Source organism: Geotrypetes seraphini, chromosome 17, assembly GCF_902459505.1.
Source record: "Geotrypetes seraphini chromosome 17, aGeoSer1.1, whole genome shotgun sequence".
Taxonomy (NCBI): Eukaryota; Metazoa; Chordata; class Amphibia; order Gymnophiona; family Dermophiidae; genus Geotrypetes; species Geotrypetes seraphini.
In genome coordinates, this window is record NC_047100.1 from 8,635,287 (window position 1) to 8,657,952 (window position 22,666).

The 22,666-nt window shown below is 42.8% G+C and overlaps 1 protein-coding gene across 1 annotated transcript in view; it reads right to left on the bottom strand.

Moving 5' to 3' along the window:
* ACAD9 (acyl-CoA dehydrogenase family member 9) overlaps positions 1-22,666 on the bottom strand; it is an 84,248-nt gene that overhangs the window by 22,330 nt on the left and 39,252 nt on the right. Inside the window, exons 9-11 of the mRNA XM_033926152.1 lie at positions 12,982-13,057; positions 10,279-10,349; positions 3,590-3,709 (exon numbers count right to left, since the gene is read on the bottom strand). Of these exons, the coding sequence (XP_033782043.1) occupies positions 3,590-3,709; positions 10,279-10,349; positions 12,982-13,057 (267 nt within the window). The remainder of the gene's footprint in view (positions 1-3,589; positions 3,710-10,278; positions 10,350-12,981; positions 13,058-22,666) is intronic.

Sequence of the window (22,666 nt, forward strand, 5' to 3'; positions counted from 1 at the left end):
TCCTTAGCCGCTTTCTTTCTTTCTTTCTGTCTTTCTTTTTCTTTGGCTGTCCATCACCACCCCTTGCCTGCTCTGGCTGTCCATCACCACCCCTTGCCTGCTCCCCCTGTCCATTCTCCCTTCCTTTTACCTCCCCTGTGTCGACCACCACCCCTTCACAGCTCTCCTTATGCAGCAACAGGCCTTCTCCCTTTGTTTTACCTCCCCCTGTTCAACATTAGGCCTCCGTTCCTTTTTCTTCACCCCCCCTGTCCATCAGCACCTCTTTCCTTCTCCCCCTGTCCAGCAGTAGGCATCCCTTCCTTTTTCTCCCCCCCTCCTTCTTCTTATCCCTATGATACACTTACCTTGCTCTGCCCCTGATCAGAGGCTCCCGACAGCCGCCCAGTTGCACCCATTTGAAAAGTTCCCTCTGCGGCATCCCGCACCCTTCCTGACGCGACTCCCGCTGTCCCGCACCTGCCCCTGTGTCTTTCTTCTTGTCTTTGTGTCCCTTCCTCCCTCTGTCTGTCTGTCCAAAGCAGCATTTCCTCTCCCCACACCAGTTCCCTGTGCACCTGTCCCTGTGTCTTTCTTCTTGTCTTTCTGTGTCCCTTCCTCCCTCTGTCTGTCTGTGCAAAGCTGCATTCCCTCCCCTTTCCATTTCCCTCCCCCCACACCAGTTCCCTGTGCCTGCATTAGCGTTTCCTCTACCCTCTTTCCCTTCCCACAGTCGCGACTACAAACGCGGGTCCGAGTCCTTTGCCGCCCCCCATCCCCTTCCCTTCCCTTACCGCGGGCCCGACTGGCGATTTAAGCAGCATGTCAGCAGTCTTCACACGCTGCTTCGGGTCCTTCTACTGCCCTGATTTACTCTGGCATGTCCGGAGCAAATCAGGGCAGTAGAAGGGCCCGAAGCAGCGTGTGAAGACTGCTGACACGCTGCTTAAATCGCCAGTCGGGCCCGCGGTAAGGGAAGAGGGGGGGCGGCAAATGAGTCGGGTCCCGGGCAGCGGAAAGTTGCTGGGCTCCTCCGTGGGGGCGCTGAGTGGCCGCGATCCCTCTCCTCCCAGACCCCCCCTCCCCGGAGGAACGGAGATCGGCGGCTACAGCCCCTGGCTTCGTCGTCTTCTATCCACTGCGGCCAACCCTAGTGGAAACAGGAAGTAGTCAGAGAGGGCGGGCCGCAGTGGACAGAAGACAGCAAAGCCAGCGTTAAGACAGCATTTAAAAGCGGGTGAGCCGGCGAGAAGGAGGAGGTGGTGGTTTTGACAGTGAGTGAGGGGGGGAGTCGCCGGCTGTGCTTTCACGATCTGTCCTCCGCATACGCACTCTGGCCACGAGGCCAGACCGTAAACCGCGCATGCCACTTCCTAGGTGCAGCTCACGGAAAACGGACCCACGCATGCGCGGCTTACCGTTTTATTATATTAGATTGTATAGGCTGCCCCAGTTATTGGTAGATAAGCCATGGCTAATACAATGGGGTGGCTTATTTAACAGTTTTTAAACTCGTATAGGTATTTTTTGCAGCCGATACAAGGGGACAGCCCATATGTGTGGAAATACGGTAGTTCAGAACCTAGGCATTCAATATTTTATTACTCTGATGACAACTTATTATTGTACATCAATCCTCTCCAGCCCAATCTTTCAAGACTAAATGATGCCCTGGATGAATTTTCTTCTTGGCTTTTAAAGAATCAAACCAGGGAAGACAGTGGCAGCTTAGATTAAGAGATTTCCCTTCTCACCCAGTATTCTAGGATACCCAGATTCAGATAGTTCGGCACTTTAAATATCTTGGTATATTTTGGGGACAGGGAGCTCTCTTTGAGCCCCAGAATCTGTTTATTTATTTTAAAAATTTCTATGCCACCTATCAACTAGGAACGTACATAAAATAAGACCTACAAAAAATACAAATTCAACTGAAAACATACTAAAATACAAACTCAGCAAAAAATAAATTCAGCAAATAAAAAGATCATAAGGAAAAATACATCAAAGCAGGAATTCCTTATTCATAGAAGGCTTTTACAAATGCGGATGCGGAGAAAGCCTTTGATCGAGTTGAATGGACTTTTATGTATCAAGCATTAGATTGGTTTGGTATAGGTTCAGGATTTATACAAATGATTCAGACGTGTATAGCTCCCCTGCTGCAAGATTGTATATCCTATATAATAAAATGCTAAGCGCGCATGCGCACTCTTACCCCGTGTTCCCTGATCCCTGATCTGTCGGGCTGTGGCAGGTAAGAGTACGCATGCGCGCGTCTAAGGACCGGCGGCAGGTAAAATTGCCGCGACTTCCCCCCCGCCGCCGACCCTACCCAGCACAACAGTAACACGCCGCAATGCGGCAGAGGAAATTAGGCCAGTAGAAGACCGCGAAGCAGCGTGTTTACTGTGCCTCGGACGCTGCTGAAGCTGGGAGGTTTCTGTTCGTTTAACGGTGGGTTGGCTGGGAGGGTCAACGGGGGTTTCGTGAGTGCCGGGTAGGGTTGGCGCAAGGGGGGGGGTTAAAGGGATACATGCTGCTCAAGGGGATGGGAGGCAGGCAGGCTGGCTGGCATCGGGAGGGGGGGGGCAGTGGTGGGGTTTTAATGGAAACATGCTGCTCAGGGGGATGGGAGGCAGGCAGGCAGGCAGTCTGGCATCTGGGGTGGGGGGGTTTAAATGGAAACATGCTGCTCAGGGGAATGGGAGGCAAGCAGGCTGGCATCGGGGGTGGGGGTGGGACAAAGTCAGGCATTGGGCTACTAAAGACACAGTACAGAGGTACTGGGGCATTATGGACATAGGAAGGAGGCACTGGGGGCACTAAGGACGTAGGAAGGGGTACTAAGGACATGGGAAGGAGGCACTAGGGGCACTAAGGACATAGGGAGAGACACAGACAGAAAAAATGACAGAGACAGGCAGTGTGCAAGGAGAGACAGACAAAGAAAAAAAAACAGACAGACAGACATCTACTCTAGCACCCGTTAAAGACTAGTTAATAATAATTTATCAGAGTGTTTTAATTTGCAGAGGGGGGGTTAGACAAGGCTGTCCATTATCTCCTTTGCTTTTTGATATTGTATTAGAACCCTTGTTATTAGCCATTCAACAAGCAAAGCGGATACAAGGTATTCCGCATACAGATTGGAAACATAAATCTCTGCATATGCAGATGATATACTGCTTTATTTAAGAAATCCAGACATTACCATTCCATGCTTGCTTGAGTTGATAGAGAAATTTGGAAAATTTTCAGGGTATAAGATAAATTGGAGCAAGTCAGAAATTCTTCCACTTAATGTGCATTGTACTAAAGGCTTATTTGATTCATTCTCATTTGTATGGAAAGAAGATGGATTAAAGTATTTAGGTATTAGAATAAAAAATACACTGGAAGACACAATGAAAGAGAATGAAAAATTTTTATCAACAAAGTAACAGAAATGTGTGAGCAATGGACAAATAAATACCTGAAGATTAGAAAACTTTTCTTTTAATCTAGCACAAACTGAACTTCTTTTGGCCCTGCACAATATATTGTCAAGTGTTCAATTTCCCTTCTAGTGTTTGCATTAAATCTCACTGTTCAAGACCACTTAAATTACCTTAACCATCGCTGCTTCAACAGAGCAATCTGGCAGCCCTGGCCGATCCATCATTCCTGCAGTTAGGTAGGCCATACTCTCCATTACATAAGTTCTCTGAGTCATGAGGGCAAACTTATCCTGCCAAGGAACAGTAATAGGTAAACCTAATAAAAGTGAAAGGATTAACAAGACATATAAAAAAAGATTAGGTTCTTACCTTGATAATATCTTTTCTAGTAGATAGGTGTGTCATTCTAGACCAGTGTATCTCAAACTGTGTGCCAAGGCACACTACTGTGTCTCCTGAGATTTCAGGTGTGCCGTGGTACACTGGGGAGGAGGAGAGGTGCCAGTACCAGCTGACTGCTTACAGGACGTGCCTCTCGTGGCGAGAGGCACGTCCTGTAGGCAATCAGAAGGTGCCAGCACCTATCCTTTTCTCTGGCCCTCTTCCCTTCTGGCACCCCCTACTGGTGTCTCAGGGCCCATCTGTAGGGCCGTCACACACAAGCGGACATCGTGATGTCATCACGGTGATATCCGCATACTTCCAGGTGCCACGAACTACGGCCACAGCCACTACCTTTAGTGTGCCGCGGCTCGAGACAGGTAATATCCTCATGCTTGCGAGCCACGCAGAAGGAATCCACTCCAGCTTTTGAATCCCTCCTCCTTCACTAGAGGGCTCTGCTGCCCTCTTCAGTTTGTTCCAAAGCAGGTGACAGCCCAATATAGAAATACATGTGGAGAGGTCAAAGGAAACTCCCTGAACAACTCTGTTCTCCTCTGAAATCATAATAAACATGTTAAGCTTTGCCACTGAATAACCAAAATAGCAAATCATCATACCAAACATAAAACCTTTATGAAGCTCAAATAATACTCTCAATGTGTTATAGCAATAGATTATTCTTCATATTCTTTTTTTTTTTTTTTTATTTTATATTTATCATTTCAATTTATCATTACACACAATGATAAGGAAATACTGAAATACAATACAATCAGTTCATGCTGATAAGCAAATAACATAAGGAAATATAGCATCTTACATAGTCCACAATGGGTGGAGGAGAAAAAAAGAAAGAGAATAACAACCCCCAGGGGAGGGGGTACATAAACCAATTTAAAAATTCCAAAATAAAGAGCAGAGTACAGCCTTCCAAACAAAATTAACACCATACAATCCTGTTCAATCTGGGTGCATAGAGACACCCTTGCCTTCTAGAAAAAAGCCTAATTGGGCAGGTTCAAAAAATACATATTTTGTTTCCTGAAGGGAAACCACACATTTACAAGGAAATCTTAATTGAAAAACTGCTCCTAATGATATCACTTTCATTCGGTATGTTAGAAATTCTTTTCTTCTAGATTGCGTCCATTTTGAGACATCAGGGAACATATATATTCGTCCTCCCAAGTAGGACACTTGTTTCAATTTAAAGTACAATTTCAGCAGCAATTCTTTATCTTGATGAAATACAAGAGAGACTAGTAACGTAGCCCGACCCTCTATTTCAATATCAGATGATTGTAATATATCAGATAAATCCATCTGGTCTTCACCTCTAACTGATTCTCCTTCTTTATTAACATTTTTCTTTAAGTAATAAATTTTTTGTAGTGGTGGAAGATCAGATTCTGATATCTTCAATATAGTTATCATGAAATTCCTAAAAATTTCCCGAGGTGACATAAACTTGGCTATTGGAAAATTTAAAAGTCTCAAGTTCAAACTTTTATGTTGATTCTCCAAATTTTCAATCTTCCTCAGGAAAAGCATTTTATCAGAAACTTGTTTAGTCATCAAATTTTTAGTCTCTGTTGTTATTTTCTCTAAATTCTTTATCTCTGATTGTTGCTGCTGAAGTGATGTCTCCAACAGGTTTATCTTAGAAGTTGAATTTAAAGTAATTGAAACAAAATTAGCACATACCGAATGTAGGTTCTCCAAAGCAGTCCAGATTGAATCAAGTGTGACCGCCTGAGGCTTCACAAGTGGCTTGAGGGGGGAAATAGCCACTAGCTTTTCCTCAGTGACTCCTCCAGGCACCGAATCCTGGGTTCCCTCAACCTCTCCACCACTTGCTGCTCGGGGTTCACTACTCCCTAGCCGCTGCGACTCCCCAACAGGAATCGGCGTCGGCGTTGATGTAAACACTTCCGGGTCAACATCAGGTCTCGGCAGCGTCTCTCCCGCTACATTCGGGGAGCTCCCCCACAGCAACCGGTCTCCCGATGTTCCTCCAGGCATTGGGGGCATGCGTGGCTCTCTCGGGCTCAGCGACAAGTCGCCGTCTAAGCTGAGACTTCCCCTAGACTCAGCAGCAGATCCGCCCGAAATGGTTGGCTGGACTGTAAACGATGGTATTACAGTCTGTCGCATATTGGAGAAAGCAGAGGTAAGTGGAGGAAATCCCCTCTGTTTCCCACGTCTTTTGGGCATTAGTTAGCTGTAGTAGTTATATTTATTCAAAAGAAATTGCCCCGTCGACGGAGAGCACTCCAATATGTGCTCTGCTCAAGACGCCATCTTTTATTCTCCATTCTTCATATTCTTATGGTCTGACCGACATCCAAATTTCAGATTGGACTCAAAGCTTTCTGATGCATACAGTAGGCAGGTGCAGGAAATAACTGAGAGGGCAGGGCTCCTGAATTATACACCTATCTACTAGAAAAGATATTAGTAAGGTAAGAATCTAATTTCTTTTTCTAGTGCAGGGGTAGGCAATTTCGGTTTTCAGGATATCCACAATGAATATGTTTGAGATGGATTTGCATGCACTGCCTCCTTGAGATGCAAATCTCTCTCATGCATATTTATCGTAGATATCCTGAAAACCTGACCTGCCTATGGCTCTCGAGGACCGGAATTGCTTAGCCCTGTTCTAGTGCAAATGGGTATTTCATTCTGGACAGATGGGATGTACACAAGCAGTTCCAGAAATCTAGGATGGGACCACCGCGCCAGCCTGTAACACTGAGGATCCAAAGACGGAGTCCTCCCTTGTCGCTACATCAACTCTGTAAAACTTGGAAAAAGTATGTAGAGTGGATCAAGTCGCTGCCCTACAAATCTCCTCAGGGAAGACTGCTTGAGCTTCCGCCAAAGAAGAAGTCACATTTCCAGTTGAATGCACCTTTATGAAGACTGGTGACTGTTTTCCACAGGCAATATATGCTGACGATATGGCCCTATGGATCCATCTGGATACTGTGGCCTTGGGAAGTCAAAGCGCCATGTCTAGCCCTGATAGTGAACACAAAAAAATGGTCAGATAGTCTGACATTGGTGACCTCAAGATATTGGAAAAGCACTGTTCTCACATCCAACATTTTCAGAATCTGTTCCTTCTTACAACTTGTGAACTGGAATGCTGGCAATCTGACTTCGTGATTGACATAGGAAGGCAAAAAGGATGGAATGGTAGGCAAAGAAACACTAGACTCTGTGAACTTGAGGAAAGGCTCTCCGCAAGAAAGAGCTTGTAGCTCTGAAACTCTTCTCGCTGAGGTAATAGCCACAAGAAAAACCGTCTTGAGCATCAGATCCATCCAGGACTTCTTTCAGCAGCTTATATGGAACCTGACTGAGGCCTTACAAAACCACGTTAAAGATCCATGAAGGAAATGGTTGTTTTACCGAGGGCTTGAGCCGCAGTGCCCCCTTTAGGAATCTGGCTATATCCAGATGAGACGCCAACAAAGCCTTACGCTTTCAAGCCCTGAAACAAGAGTCCCACCACTTGGATTCTGAGGAATGCCACTGTAAGCCCCTTGGCAAGGCCAATCTGGAGGAAGGCTAACAGAATGGAGAGCAGAGCAGAGAAAGGCTTCTCTTTAATGCACCAGTACTGGAAAGTTTCCCATGCCTTAGCATAAGCAGAGACCGTTGTAGGCTTTTTAGCTCTGAGCAGAGTAGCAATGACCACTTCTGAATATGCCTTGTGTGCTAATGCCACACGCTCAAGATCCATACCTTAAGAGCAACGCAATCCAGATCTTCTATGACCACTGATCCCTGAGAAAGAAAGTCCGGCTGTACTCAGTCTGAGACGTGCCTTTCTGAAGGCGCACACTGGGTCTGCATAACCACAGTCTGCGGGGCCATTCTGGAGCTATTAGAACGACCGTTTCCCAAAGGCTTACAATCCTGTGGAGAATCCAGCCTATCAAGTTCATATCTACATTTCCAGGCTTAGATCTTTGACTGAAGAATCAGTCCGCCTTTTTGTTTCTTGCTGTCACCATCAGATTGAATGTTCGGTGACCCTAGCATGGAACAATGGACTGGAAGGGTGCTGCAGACAGCGTTCATTCTCCCAGATCCAATGTCTACCTGCTAAGGAAATTGGTCTGTTCATTCTTGCTGATTGCACCACAGAAAGCACCTCAAGGTGAAACTCCTGAATAGTAAGTAGGTCTCCAAACACAGCTGCGCGCTCTTGGTGCCTCCCTGGTGATTGACATATGCCATCACAGTAGCATTGTCCAAGAAGACTTAGCCCGCTTGCCCCTCCAGACTCTTCTTCAGCCTCTGCAATGCCAATCGAATGGCACAAAGTTCCAATTTATTGATTGACCACTTCCTTTGGGAGGCTGGCCAATGCCCCTGGATTGGGCATCCATGGCAGCTAGCTCCCCAAAACAGGCTGTTAGCCGCTGTCACAAGTACCCATGAGGCTATTCTGAGGGGCATGCCCCTTGATAACGCCACTGGACAGAGCCATACTGGCCTGGGTTTCTAGAGTCCATGGCCGAGACAACTACAAGGTGCCCGACTGAAGTGACCACTTGACAGTAACACATTCTGGCGAGGATGCATATAAGCCTTCGCCTAAGGGATCACATCTATTGTAGTTGCCATGGAGCCTAGCATTTGAGGTAGTGCCATGCGGACGGAGCTGGTTTGGCCAACAAGTTTGTTATCTGGGTGTAAAGCTTCTGTCTGCTTGTCTATGGAAGGTAGACACGATCTGCTGTGCTGAGATGACTCTCAGGTATTCCAGGGATTGGGATGGAACCAATTGGCCCTTTCAGAAATTCACTCTCCAGACCAGGCCCTGCAGGACCTGAACCATGTGGGCTCCTTCTGTCTGTCATCCAGGTATGGGTGAACCTGCAAGCCTGACTTGTGTAGATGGGTAGCTACCACACAAAGGTAAGAGCCGAGAACTGGTAATGGATTTCCAGGACATGGAAACTCAGGAACTTTCTGTGTTCTGGAAAGATGGCAATGTGCAGATAGGCCTCCATCAAATCCAGCGAAGCCAGAAATTTCCCTGGTGCTACCGCCACTATGACTGATCTATCTCCATGTGAAAGCGTGGCACTTTCAACAATGCATTGACTTGTATGTAAGATTCAGAATGGGGCTCCAATCAGCTGAGCCTTTCTTGGGCACGATGAAGTATATGGAGCATCTGTCCGAGGCCGAGGGTCGCATCAACTCTATGGCCTGAATATCTAAGCCTCTGAACTGCTTGCTTTCTCTGGTCACCCCACTGGAGTCCACATATAAGTCCATTAGGGGCTGGGAAAATTTAAGCTTCTAACCACTCTGAATGATCTCCAGCACCCAACAATCTGCGCTCAGGCCTCTACATACTTTAAGATCCATTTTCAGGGGAACTGCTTGGGACCTAATATCATTGTGCTTTCTTGGAAGTTGGAGCGGAATGAGAACTGGAGGCTTGGCTCTGCCTGGGGCCTGAGAATCTGTCTGGATCCCTGGAAGGATTTATGAGAGGAGGTTCCACTTGAGCACTGTCTTTAAAGATGCCTGGAGCCAGGAATTAAACCACCTGGAGACTCTCTCTTTTTTTTTTTTTTTAATATCTTTGCATTTTTTTTAGTTTGCAGAACCTTTTCTTACATACAATTTAGCTTTCCTGACTGGGAGGTGACTGTTTTTGATAAACTATTTAAAAAGTGCTAACATAAGAATATAAGAGTTGCCACTGCTGGGTCCGAACTGTGGTCCAACCTGGCCAGGAGTCCGCTCACACGGCGGCCCTCAGGTCAAAGACCAGTGCTCTAAATGAGTCCAGCCTCACCTGCTACCAGTTTTTTGTTGTTTTTATTTTTTGCAGTACACCGTTTCTAGCTGTGCTCTTATTTTTTTTTTTTATTTATGAACTATGCTCCAGAAAAGCATAGTTCATTTGGGCAGTTTTCTGCTCTCTGTGCTTGCTGAGCCTTTGAGGCTGTTTTTCTATATTGTTATAAGTATGTTTCACCCACTCAGCAGGAAAGGAAAAGAATAAAATACACACGAGTTGTTCTATACCAATGGTTCCCAAATCTGTCCTGGGGGACCCCCAGCCAGTCAGGTTTTCAAGATATCCCTAATGAATATGCATGAGAGAGATTTGCATACCTGTCACTTCCATTATATGCAAATCTCTCTCATGCATATTCATTAGGGATATTTTGAAAACCTGACTGGCCGGGGGTCCCCCAGGACAGGTTTGGGAACCACTGTTCTATACAATTGATAATTTTATAAAGACATTTTCATGTGTATGACATATAAAATGCCTGATAAAGTTACCCAATACAATAAAAGTTTACACAAAGACAATTTTAATCGACGTAAAATGTGTCCATAGAGTACTACTTTAAGCTTGAAAGCAATAGCTAACAGGTCAAAATCAATGGCAATAATGAACGAGACAATTAACACCATATAATTCCATGCTTACCTGAATTAACCCAAATTCACTTAGCCTCTTATTAAATTGTTTTCTGGTGCAAGCATATTCTGCTGTTAATTCTGAAAGAATTAAAAGGGGAAAAGCAGAAGCTCTATTTAACAGAACATTGTTTTGCGATATGATTGTGGTGAAAAAAATACTTTTATGCTTCCTCAAAGATTATCATTGGTGGTTTATGAGCTATGTCAAATAGCTGTATCAACATCAGGGAGCATTTCTTGCACCTGTCTATAAATGTGAAGGATTATATTCCTTTCCTCTTATCTGTCCAAACTTTCTTTACATTTGATGAAAGTGTGTCTCAGCATTTGTCACCAAATAGCTGTTAACTATTATGACTTTTTGCTTTAACGTGTCAACTTTTTTTCCTCCGAGTCCAATGAATTTTAGTACAGGCAGTCCCCAGGTTAAGAACGAATTACATTTTTTTAAAAACTGTTCTTAAGCTGGATTTGTATGTAACTCAGAAGAAGTGCAGGAGTCTATGCCACTGGAAATACTGCTCAGTGAAATCAAATGAAGTCATACTTAAGTCGGGCATCTGCTAACCCTTATGTAGCATGCTTATGTCTGTACTGTTCATGTAAGTCTGTTTCCTACCATTTCTATATTTTTTTAAAATATTTTTTTTTATTTCTGTATAATTGTAAACAGCTTTGCATCTAAAAGCGGCATATCAAGTCCAAATAAATTTGAAACTCTAATTCCAGCTCTACATGTCCCAAAGGAATCCTTCCAGTTTTTAAAGGTTGCTTATGTTGAAACATATGAATGTGTTCACTGGCAGAACAAAAATCTAAGTAGCTTCCAGGTAATTTCACCCCTTAATTGGACATAACATTCTTCCTGATCTAAAGTCAGATTGGGTGGGGTAGAGCAAGTTATTTGAAATCCAACCTTCCATAAGTTTTGTAAACAATGGAATGGTTTCAATAGGCCTAAAACTTGTAGTATCCTGTACTTTCTCATTTGGATTTTTTAGTATAGGAATTAAAATAATATTACCAAATAAAACATCATATTTTCCTATTTGCAAATTCCTCATTTAGTCAGTCTGTAAAGGCCATTCAAAAACTAGGGGGACAAATTTGAAATATTTGAGGAGGACAGTGTGATTTGACATATTTCTTAAATAACTTCTGAACATCTTGATATGTTACATGTTCAAAAAAGTTCCAAATTCTGTCCACTGGAATTTCTAGACCTTTTAATTCACTAGTAATCAATAACTTATGAGTAGAACCCAAAATATTAGTCCTCAAATTTTCTATCTTCGATATAGCCAATGCGTTAGCTGAAGGAATAATTTGGGGGAGAGCTTAAAAGTTAACTCCTTAGCTTGAGTGAGGTAATTTATAGAAGAAAACAAATTTCTTCTTATCCAAGAAATCAGGAAAAGCAAAACTGGGAAAAATCAATGTCATTTATTCAATGGTCATCTGACTTACTGGTATTCACATTTACTTCTTTTGTATTTGCTTGAAGATTTTCCAGAAAAAAATATTAATAGCATTAGCAGTTCCCTTAAACTATGGAAATAAGATCAACATAAAAACCAAAACTAGAGACTGAAATCTGAACTTTTCTCAGATTTAATCCCCCCCCCCCAAAATGAACAGCTCAAGGATTTACCCTCTACAAAGATTTTCTACTAGGCAAAATGTCAAATCTAGCATTCTTTGCACATGCCTTTTCTTTGATTTGGTAATTTTAGTCACCCCTCACACACATTTTATATGGAAGCATTACTTAACAGTTATGTGTGTATATATCTTAAATAATAAAATGCTAGCCGCGCATGCGCACTTGCGCTGCGTGTTCCCTGATCCCTTTTCTGTCGCGCTGTGCTGGCGAGAGTGCGCATGCGCGCTTAATACGTCACCAGCATCCACTCCACAAGCCGGGACCGCAGACAGCCGCCTATTGCCTCCACAAGCCCTTACTGGAGGATCGCCAAGAGAGCTCCCAGAGAATGCTGCGGCAGCAGGGAGGAGGAGGGATCAGAGGAGAAGGACCGGCACCGAGGGAGAAGGCATCGCCGCCGAGCGACCCTGAGGGCAGAGGCACGGTGGACCGAGCGCGAGGACGGCCGCACACGCAAACTGACAATTAAAACGGCTCATGCTGCGGCCCCGCCACACGCCTTCAGCCCCCGAGGTGCAGCAGCCCTTCATTGACTGGCGGTGACCTGGGAAGGGGTGGGGGAGGAGGAGGAGGTGGAAGCTCGCGTGCAACCGTCCCCCCCCTTCATTCCCACCCCTGGATTCAGTTCTGTTTCTCCTAGCGGCTTGCCGGTGTGCGGACCTCGGTTTCCCCGCCCCTCCCCTCCCCGGAGAGACCCGACAGACTGAGGGAAAAGGAGACGGAGTGAAGCGGTGGCAGCGGTCTCGGGAGCTGCGAAAACTTTCTTAAAGGGACAGTAGCGCTCCTCTCTGGACAGATGCTAAAGGCCAGACCGCGGGAAGGGAAGAGGGGGCCGAAGGCCAGACTGCGGGAAGAGAAGGGGGGTGGGGGGAAATGCTGCTGCTGCTGCTGCACAGGGAAACACACACAAAGACAGACAAAGAAAGGGGGCTAGGGAGAGAGAAAGACAGAGAGAGAGACAAAAAGACAGACAGACATATATTCTAGCACCCGTTAATGTAACGGGCTAAAAGACTAGTATATATAAGTAAACTCTGTTTTACCTACCTATCAGTTTCTTGATGATCCCAGCACATGCGCTCCCCATACTAAACCTTCCACTGTTTAAAATGTTCATTGCTACCTAAAATAAAATGTTAAGTTTAGAGTGAATGCATCTGTACATGAATAATCTTATATAGCTATTGCTTCTGTACATGTTTTGTTTTTGAAATTCAATAAAAATTTTTCATGAACTAGAAGTCTATTAATAGAGGTGTTATCCTCCCCCCCCGAGACTCGACTGAAGCAGATTATTTTGTACACAAAAGCCAAACTCTCAGTATATTGGCAAGAATCAGTGGGGATGGTTTGCAGGTAACGAGATCTTTGCCAAGTAACTGAATCACTGAAAAATGGCTGGCAGACATGGCCATCCTCCCACAGGGACTGTGAGTGTGTACAGCAGTGGAAGACCACATTAATTAGTAAAACTTAATTGATTTTTATTCCCCCACAGGAAGGTCATTGCTCTTCGATATACTGCAGCATCAAGAAAAACAACTAGATCAAAATTCCACCTGACTTAATGCTTCTAATACAAAATGATAGATAGAGTATCTCAGAACTAATACCCCACACTAAGAAGGATTTTGTGTTAATTAATCTGTTCTGTCCAGAAAAATCTTAACACATGGTTTCCTCTAATACCTCGCATCATCCAAATGTCACCTTCTGAATATATAACTTTGCATTAGTTTCTCATCTGCTGCATCCAGCAGTCTTTTCTTAAGCAGAAGTCAGCTAAAAATTTTAAGAAAGAATCCAAGCATAGATAAACATGTCTTTTTGATTTAAGGACGCCTCAAGCCCGTGGCACTGTTCCATCAGATGGTGAGAGGCAATCAGCATTTAGACACAGATGATCCCAAATCACAGTGCCAAGCAGCAACTACAGAGTTCAACAATGAAATATAAAGGCATAAAATTAAATGCCATTTTAACAAACTGCTGCAAATCACCAGTCATCAGTCTGCCTCCTAAAGACCTTGCCTCCACAGCAGAATGCAAATAGGTACCCGGCAAAGGAATAAACTTATAAGGTTTGCTTCAGTTACTAGAGAAGCCTGCTTAAATCAATGGGTAATTTTTATAATCACATACATGAGTTAACGGTATTTGCACAACTCTGTGGAGACTCAGATTTTCAAAATGAACGTGTGCTCATACTTCTGCTCTGCAAATTTCCAAGGATAATTTTACAAGCAACTTCAGTGTGCAGGAACAGTGTCTCACAAGCTCAACTAAACATCAGATCACCCTGGATGTTTAATAATTAAATTGATGTACTATCATTATGAGGTTATGTTAACACTGGCCTTTCAGGGTGTGAAGGCCAGCAGCTGTACATCCTGGTTGATGTAGAAACTGGAGACTACTACTACTACTACCATTATTTCTATAGCGCTTCCAGATGCATGCAGCGCTGCACAGAGTCACAAAGAATAAGAAAGCAGTCCCTGCTGAAAAGAGCTTACAATCTAAACAGACAAGACAGACAAACAGGATGTCACAGATACAGTTAAGAGGAATGGTTAATCAGCGGCCTGGGTTGGAGGGCAGAGGAGTAGGGTTAAGGATTGAAACCCTGAGAAAAGGTTCTCTGCAGGATAACACCTGTAGTTCAGACACCTGATGTGCTGATGCGACTGCCACTAAAAACACTGTTTAGATTGACAGGTCCATCAAGAACGCCGTTTCCAAAGGCTCAGACAGAGTTCTAGTGAGAGCCCATAGAACGAGATTAAGACGCCAAGTTGGAAAAGGATGACATACTGGAGGATGCAGACGTAAATGCTCCCTTCAAAAATCTGGTCACATCTGGATGAAAGACCAATGTCCTTCTATTAGACTGGTATCTGAAGCATGAGAGACCTGCTATCTATACTCTGAGGGAGCCAACAGCTAGTCTTTTCTTGAAGGAAAGCTAGAACTAGCGACACTGGTGCTGTGACCAGGTCCTCACTCTTCTATGCACTTCCAGGCCTTCACATCAGCGACCAATGTTGTCTGCTTCTTGGACTTTAGGAGAGTGGCAATCTATTGTCTATGCTAAGGCTCAAGAGTCATGTTGTAAGACCAAAGTGTTCTGGATCATCCAGGATGATTGGGCCGGATGACAGGGTAGACCCTAGTCCCTTTTTAGTCAGACCAGATCTGCATACCACAGCCAGTCCAGTCTAGCTGGATTGGAGGGCCAGAGAATCAAATCTATTCGCTTCCAGATTAATGAGATTTTGGACCAACGTGCGCGCCAAGACATTTACTATCAGAAATTTTGTCTTTACCAATGGGGTGGCAAAGCGGGCCAACTTCTTGCGATGTTGGTTAAGCCCTATTGGAAAAAAACAGATTATTAGAATGGTAAAGAATCCCAAGGGAGATTGTTTTACTCAGGAGGCTCAAATTCAGGAGCAATTTGTAGAATTCTATAGGAACGGGATACATTTTTCCAGAATCTCCCTCTTCTGCGGCTTTCTGAGAACAGGCATCGCGACTGAATGTTCCTATATCTGGGGAGGAAACCTGAATGGGGAATTAAGAAGCTGAAGCTTGCTAAGTCACCAGGACCCGATGGGTTTGGCCCGGAATACTACAAACTCTTGACTGATCTTCTTGCTCAACCTTTGGGGAGCTATTTTAATTTCCCCACTTCCACGGCCTCGGGTCCTCGATGCAATTTAGCTCTTATTACACTGCTCCTCAAACCGGGGAAGGATCTTGCTCAGGTTGGATCCTATCGCCCGATCTCACTGTTGAATCAAGATGTCAAGCTTTTAGCAGCTATTCTGGCGGCCCGGCTGAATTTATTCTTATCCCAGCTCATAGGGGATGACCAGGTAGGGTTCGTCCCTCAGCGTTATGCTTCCATGAATCTACTTAAAGTGTTGACGGCGCTGCATGAACATCGGGGAGGCGGTGACACTTCTGCGATAGCAGGCCTTAATATGGAAAAGGCCTTTGATAGTATCTCTTGGCAACATCTTTTCTGGATCTTATCGAAGTATGGTGTCGCTGGGCCTTTCCTTCATTGGATTCAGGGTCTTTACATTGAACCACAGGCCCGTCTTATCATCAATGGTGGCCTCTCGTCTTGTTTTCAGCTTTGCCGGGGAATGCGCCAGGGATGTCCCCTTTCGCCCCTGCTGTTTGTCTTGGCTATTGAACCCTTAGCCATTAAAATGCGCTCCTGCCCTGAGCTTTGGGGTATCCAGATAGGGAACGCAGAGTGTCGTATTACCTTATTTGCGGATGATATCTTGCTCTTTATCGACCAGGCCCCCTGTCATCTGCCGGTGGCGTTACGTTTGGTGACTGAGTTTGGCTTCATTTCCGGTCTTAAAGTGAATTGTGCGAAATCTGAACTGCTACCTTTGTCGGGGCTGGAGTGGGAGCCATGGCATGATGCCTTACCAATCCCTCCAGTGCGTAAACCGATGCATTATCTTGGAATATATCTGCATATGGACCCTCGGGTTATGTATCTTAGTAATGTGTTGGCGGCTATAGATAACGTTGGAGCTCTTTGTACCGCAAGGAGAGATCTCCCGCTGTCCCTGCTGGGGAGGGCGGCATTGGTTAAGATGATACTGCTGCCCAAATTACTGTATCCTATACAGGCGGTGCCTTTTTTGGTGTTACAATGGGATATCCGCTCTCTTTTTACTACCTCGATAGGCGCGCATTGCGTCCACGAAGTTAATTCTTTCCAAGATGGAGGGGGGCTTGTGTCTTCCTGATGTGTGGCAGCTCTTATGCGCTTTATTCACGAAGGGGTGACAGGGTCCTCTAGGTTTTCCCCTTCAGGGTTGATGTCTGGTTGGTGTGCACCTTTCACATTTCTGAATCTCTTGCATTCTCCTCGTACACAGAGGGGTGTCTTGTCCTCTAAATTGAGGTTTCTCCACCCTTTTCGTATGGCCTGGCGCTGGTGGCGTGCAGTGCAAACCCGGTCTCCCATTGCTTCTCCTTTTTTACAACTGCAGGGCAACCCCAATTTCCTACCGGGCCTTGGTCTTTCTCTGTTCGTGGGTTGGGCTTCCCAGGAGACTTCTCTTCTTTTCCATTTGGTTGACCAGGAAACAGGGGTTTTTTCTACCTTTACTCAACTCCAAGATCAGTGGACCATCCCTCGCCATCAATTTTTTGCTTACTTGCAAGCTTGTCATTATTTTCAGAGTATCCAATTACAGTATGGCACGGCGGGGCAGTGTGGCCTTCTTGATGAGCTTCTTCTTAGTGTGCCGGCTTCCCAAAGTTCCCTTTCTGTGTGTATAGAGTGATTCGTTCCTCTGTCTCTTTGAGACCCTTAAATTTTCTTTGGGACTTGTGGAATCAGAAACTTGCTGCGTCTTACACCCCCGATACCTTCATGGAGCTCTTCCATACTTTATATGCTTTTGTGAAATCTGCGGCTTGGCAGGAGACCCAATTCAAGATCCTTCATAGGGCATATATTACTAGAGAACGGGGTGCTCGCATGGGTCTCTGGGACACCGTTCTGTGCTCTAAATGCAAACAGGCCTCTGGGACGTTTCTGCATTCCTTTTTGGAGTGTCCGGAACTTACTCTGTGGAATTCTTCCTTTACGCAGCTTCAATTGGTATTGCAGCGTGACCTGGAGTGGGATTACAAAACGCTACTTCTTGGCAATCAAACCCTGCTGGAAACACAAGGCCTCACTGTACCTCAGCGCCGTTTTATATATCTGACCCTACTCACGGTTAAACGGACGATTCTACAATACTGGACCCAGGACGAGGCTATTCCCCTGGACTGCTGGCTTACTCAGATGTCTGAGCTAGCTCGGTTTGAGTTATGCTATCATACACAATCCACCAGCCCCGAGGTCCAGGCCTACCTGGCTTTATGGAGGGTGTTCCTGCAGTTGCCTCTAATCTCTTGCCATGGGGAGGGGCGGTGGGGGGGTGTTTGTTTGGGGAGGATGCATCGTGTGCGAAAAGTTGTGTGATTGGTTTGTGGTGGCTGGTGTGGGTGCTGTATTTTGTGTAGGGGTTTCTTTGGGATAGGTACTATGTTTTTATGACAAAAAAATTCTGGGGTCAAGTAGGGGAACTGGGCTGGTCTAGTAGTTGATGTGTTTTGTGAGCGCGGATGGGAGATATCTGCCACTCAATGTTGCTGATCTCTTGGACTGGGGAGCTGGCTCTGCTCTGTAGCCCCCCCATTTCTTGATTATTCTAATAGTTTTTTGTCTTTTCTGTGCTTTTGGGGGGGGGGAGGTAGCTGGCTCCTCCTTCTTTTGGTTATGGTTTGGGTTTCTTATGGTATTTTTGTTGTTCTTTAGTTTTTCGAATGTACACCATATAACTTTTCTGCCATGTGTTTTCCGCTGGTGTGGCTGTATTGTTTTTGTACTCTTCCCAGCCGTTTGTATTTGTTTGCATTTGTATTTCCCGGTTGCATTTGTATTTCTTGTATGCCCTTTGTTACTTTGGTTGACCTCAATAAACATGATTTAAAAAAAAAAAAAAGAAGCTTTTATTTCAAAATTAGGAAATCCAAGATGGCCGCAGTAGCAGCGATTTTAGTGCCATAAACGGCTCACAGGAGCTAAATAATTCAGGGAACAGGATTGTAGAGGTTAGGTCTCTGTCTCTAGCCCCAGAAATCTTTAAAAATAACTTTTAAAGACCCCCCCCCCCCCAATTTCTCTCATAGGCTGTCACAGCCATGCAAAAGGGCTAAAACTGCAGCCAGAGAACTTCTGCCTCAGACAAGCCTGGACATCCAGACTGGACTGAGACCTCAACTCATACCAGAGGGGGGGAGGGGAAATGTAGTTAGCATCCAATCCTGGTAAAAACAAAAAACAAAAAACAACACGCCACAGGGCCACTTAGCCTGTGCTCAAGCTCTCTGCAGTCAAAACCTGGAGCAAGCCATGCTCCCAAGGGAACAGTCCCCAAGCTCCCGGACTGTTAATGCAGGCTGCAAACAGGCTGCCCTCAGAGTCTGTGTTCTCTGCTGCCAGAGATATCCCTAAACTGAGAGCCTCTGCAGCTCTGAAAAGCCTCACAACAGGATAAAAACCTGAAATTAAATTTAAAATTTACTCAAGTGGAACAGACAGGCTCTCACCATCTCACATAGAGATTAAAACTGAGGAATTACAGGACAGCAAAAAACCAAATCCAAGGAGGAAAACAAGGTTCAACTATCTGCAGTGAAAAACAATCCAGAACAAACAAAGCAAAAAACTGCAGACCTTGTACACGATGCAGGCAGGCTTTATTATGACAAGTAAATTTAGGTTAAAAACCTTTTACCAGGTGAGGGACCCAACACGGTCCGTGTTTCGGACTAACCTTCGTCAGGGGTCCTAATAGGTACAAATACAATATTTAAAACAAACATATTTAAAAATACAGTATATTTAAAAAAAAAAAAAAAAAAAATTTTTAAAAAACAATATATTAATTACAATAATGGTCCAATTTATTCAATTAAAAAAATAGATTATATTAAAAAATAGAAAGAAAAGAAAGAAGGAAAAATATTCCATAAAAAGAATAAATGATATGATGGATAATTTAATTTTTAATTAATCTATATATATCTAATGAGAAACACATAAGATATACCAAGGAAATAAAAAAAGGAAAGTGAAGAAAGAAGAACCAATAAAAACAAATTGAATAATGTAAATATATGATACATACCAATTTTGGTAAAGCAGAAAATTATCAAAAGAAAAAAGCCTTTCAGATTTTGTTGACTTTTTTCTTCGACCATATGTACCCCTCATACCTTCCTATATTCGAGACTCAGCACATATGATTAATATTCTAGATAAATTTGATGGAGACTTAGAAGACATCATCCTGGTAACACTTGATATTGAGTCCCTTTACACTAATATTCCCCAAATGGAAGCAATCAATATTATCAAAAAAACATTGAACAATAGAACCACTTCGGAACGTATACCTAATAGACTTATCATTACAGCCGCAACTATAGCATTGACACAAAACTACTTCAGCTTTTTAGGTCACTTCTTCTTACAAATTAAAGGGACAGCCATGGGAGCTTCTATGGCTCCTGACATAGCCAACCTATATGTAGCAAATTTTGAAGATAAATTTCTATCTAATCATGAATATCAAAATGAAGTAAGACTCTATAAGAGATATATAGATGATATTTTTATTCTATGGAAAGGCAGTGTTCCCAAACTCAAGACTTTTTTAGAATGGATCAACACATGTGATCATAATCTGAAGTTCAAAATGGAATTCCATGAAGACCACATTCCCTTTTTGGACATTATGATCTCCAAAACCCGTTATGGATTCCATACTACTATTTATAAGAAACCAACAGATAAGAATAATTATTTACATTATACAAGCTTTCATCAGCATGCACTTAAAAAGAATCTTCCATACAGTCAATTTTTGAGACTTAAGAGATTGTGTACAACACAAAATGAATTTGAACGACAAGCTCCTTCTATGGCTCAAAGATTCATTCAAAGAGGGTATCCCACCACAGAGATTGCTCAATGCTACCAACGATCACTTTGCCAACACCGAGAAAATTTACTTCAAACAGGAAATAAGAAACGCAAAGTGCCAGATTTTACTTGTGTCCTGAAACATTCGTACCTCTCTGGGAAGGTTCAACATATTATCAAATCTCATTGGCATATTTTGGAGTTACATCCATGTTTTAATGGTAAGAAGCCTTTGATTGCACTTTCTCGTAATACCAACTTAAGAGATCAACTTGTGCCATCTGCACTTCCTGTAGAGAATACGATCCAGCATGTTCACACTGGACATCAACCATGCATGAAATGCTCAGTTTGCAAGCATTCTATGCAGGTCACTACTTTTATACATCCACGGACTGGAAAATCATATAAGTTAAACTTCAGCAGTAACTGTAACACTGAATGTGTCATTTACATCATCAGATGTCCTTGCAATTTATTATATGTGGGCAAGACCAAGAGGAAGATAAAGACAAGGATTATAGAACATAGAAGCTGTATCTTAAGAGAAATATTAACAGCGCCCTTGGCTCAACATTGGAGAGACTTTTCACACACTATTGATGAATTACGCTTTTTGATATTCAAAACTTATAAAAAGAACTGGAGAGGTGGTGATATTGATAATGTCCTGCTACGGACAGAACAAAGGACGATTTTTGAACTTAATACAATTATACCTGCAGGTCTTAATGCAGAAATAGATTACCGTCCTTTTCTTTAACTTTTATTCTTCAATTTTTATGTCTTTTAGTTTTTTATATAATAACTGCCACATGTTTTCAACATATGTTTTTTGTTGTATTTATATTTGAGACTTAAACAACCATTTACATATATATAATTTTCTTATTGTTCTAATAATAATAATTTTTTACTTCTTTAATATATGTTATTTAAATACTTATAATTATTGCTATATGTTTTTAATTTTATGTCATATATTTCATGATTCCATTGTTTTATCATGTTGCTTAGATATTATTTATACAAAATATAGATTGTTGAGTTTTCCTTTTTTTCTCCTTTTTTCTTTTTCTTAATTCATTATTCATTAAACAAAATGCTATCTTTATACTATTTTCTCTATATCTTCCATAATACCCACTATTCATATTTATATCTTTTATTATTTTATCACACAATAACTTATCTAGACATCTGACATAATTGTTGCTTAATATATTCTTTTAGTCTGAGTCCCTTCCTTTCTCATGAATGGACACGCCTATAAACAAGATGATTGGCTAGTTTTGTTCTGCCTATTTACTCTTTATTTATCCTTTATTTATACTAATTACAATCCTCTACACACACAGACATATATTTTACAATTAATCCCTTCCTTCTTCAGCATGTTTGTTTGTTGTTTTTTAATTCTTAGTATCTTTCATTTTTTCACGATTGATCTGGCATTTTACTACAATTTTTCGGCAAATTTGCGATTGCACTTTACGGCCTCTTTCCATATATAGCTTCACTGGAATCAAACTTTAGTTTCACTCGGGCGGTTTTTTCAGCATGTCACCTATCGGGTAAGTCTCTATTTTCATCTTTATTTGTTTTTGTGACTTTTACTTCTCTCCTCTCTTTTGTATATGCCTGCTTTTCTCTTAGTTCTGCTGTTTATCTTTTTCAAACGCTCTGCTGTTCAATTTCATCCATTATGTTTCACATTTTTTCTGCATATTCTTTATTTTGTAATATCTGTCTTTAAAGCATACAATCTGTGACATCTGCTCTGAATCCTACTTTCTTTTGTAAGCCACAAGTATTTCTATATGGTGTTTCTCTTGTTATAATTGAATATAATATAATATTTGGTTGGGGTGCCTCTGCAAATGAGTAAATATATAGTGGTTTGGCATATATACATATATATCTCTTTATTGATTTCATAATCACTGCAGGGTTAAGGTTTTTCATAAAAAATGATGATTTTTTAACATGATTATACCTTTCATTATCTGGGTTGTCTTCTCATTTTAATAGCATATGATCAGTAACTATCCTATGGTTGTACTGTTTTTAATTACTTTTAATTGTTGTTAATTGGCTTCCTTTCACATTCAATAGTATACGATTAGTAATTACCTAATGGTTGTATTGTTTCTAATTGCTCTCAACTGGTGTCAATTGCCTTATTTCTAATCATCATTGTTGTTTCATTGCTGT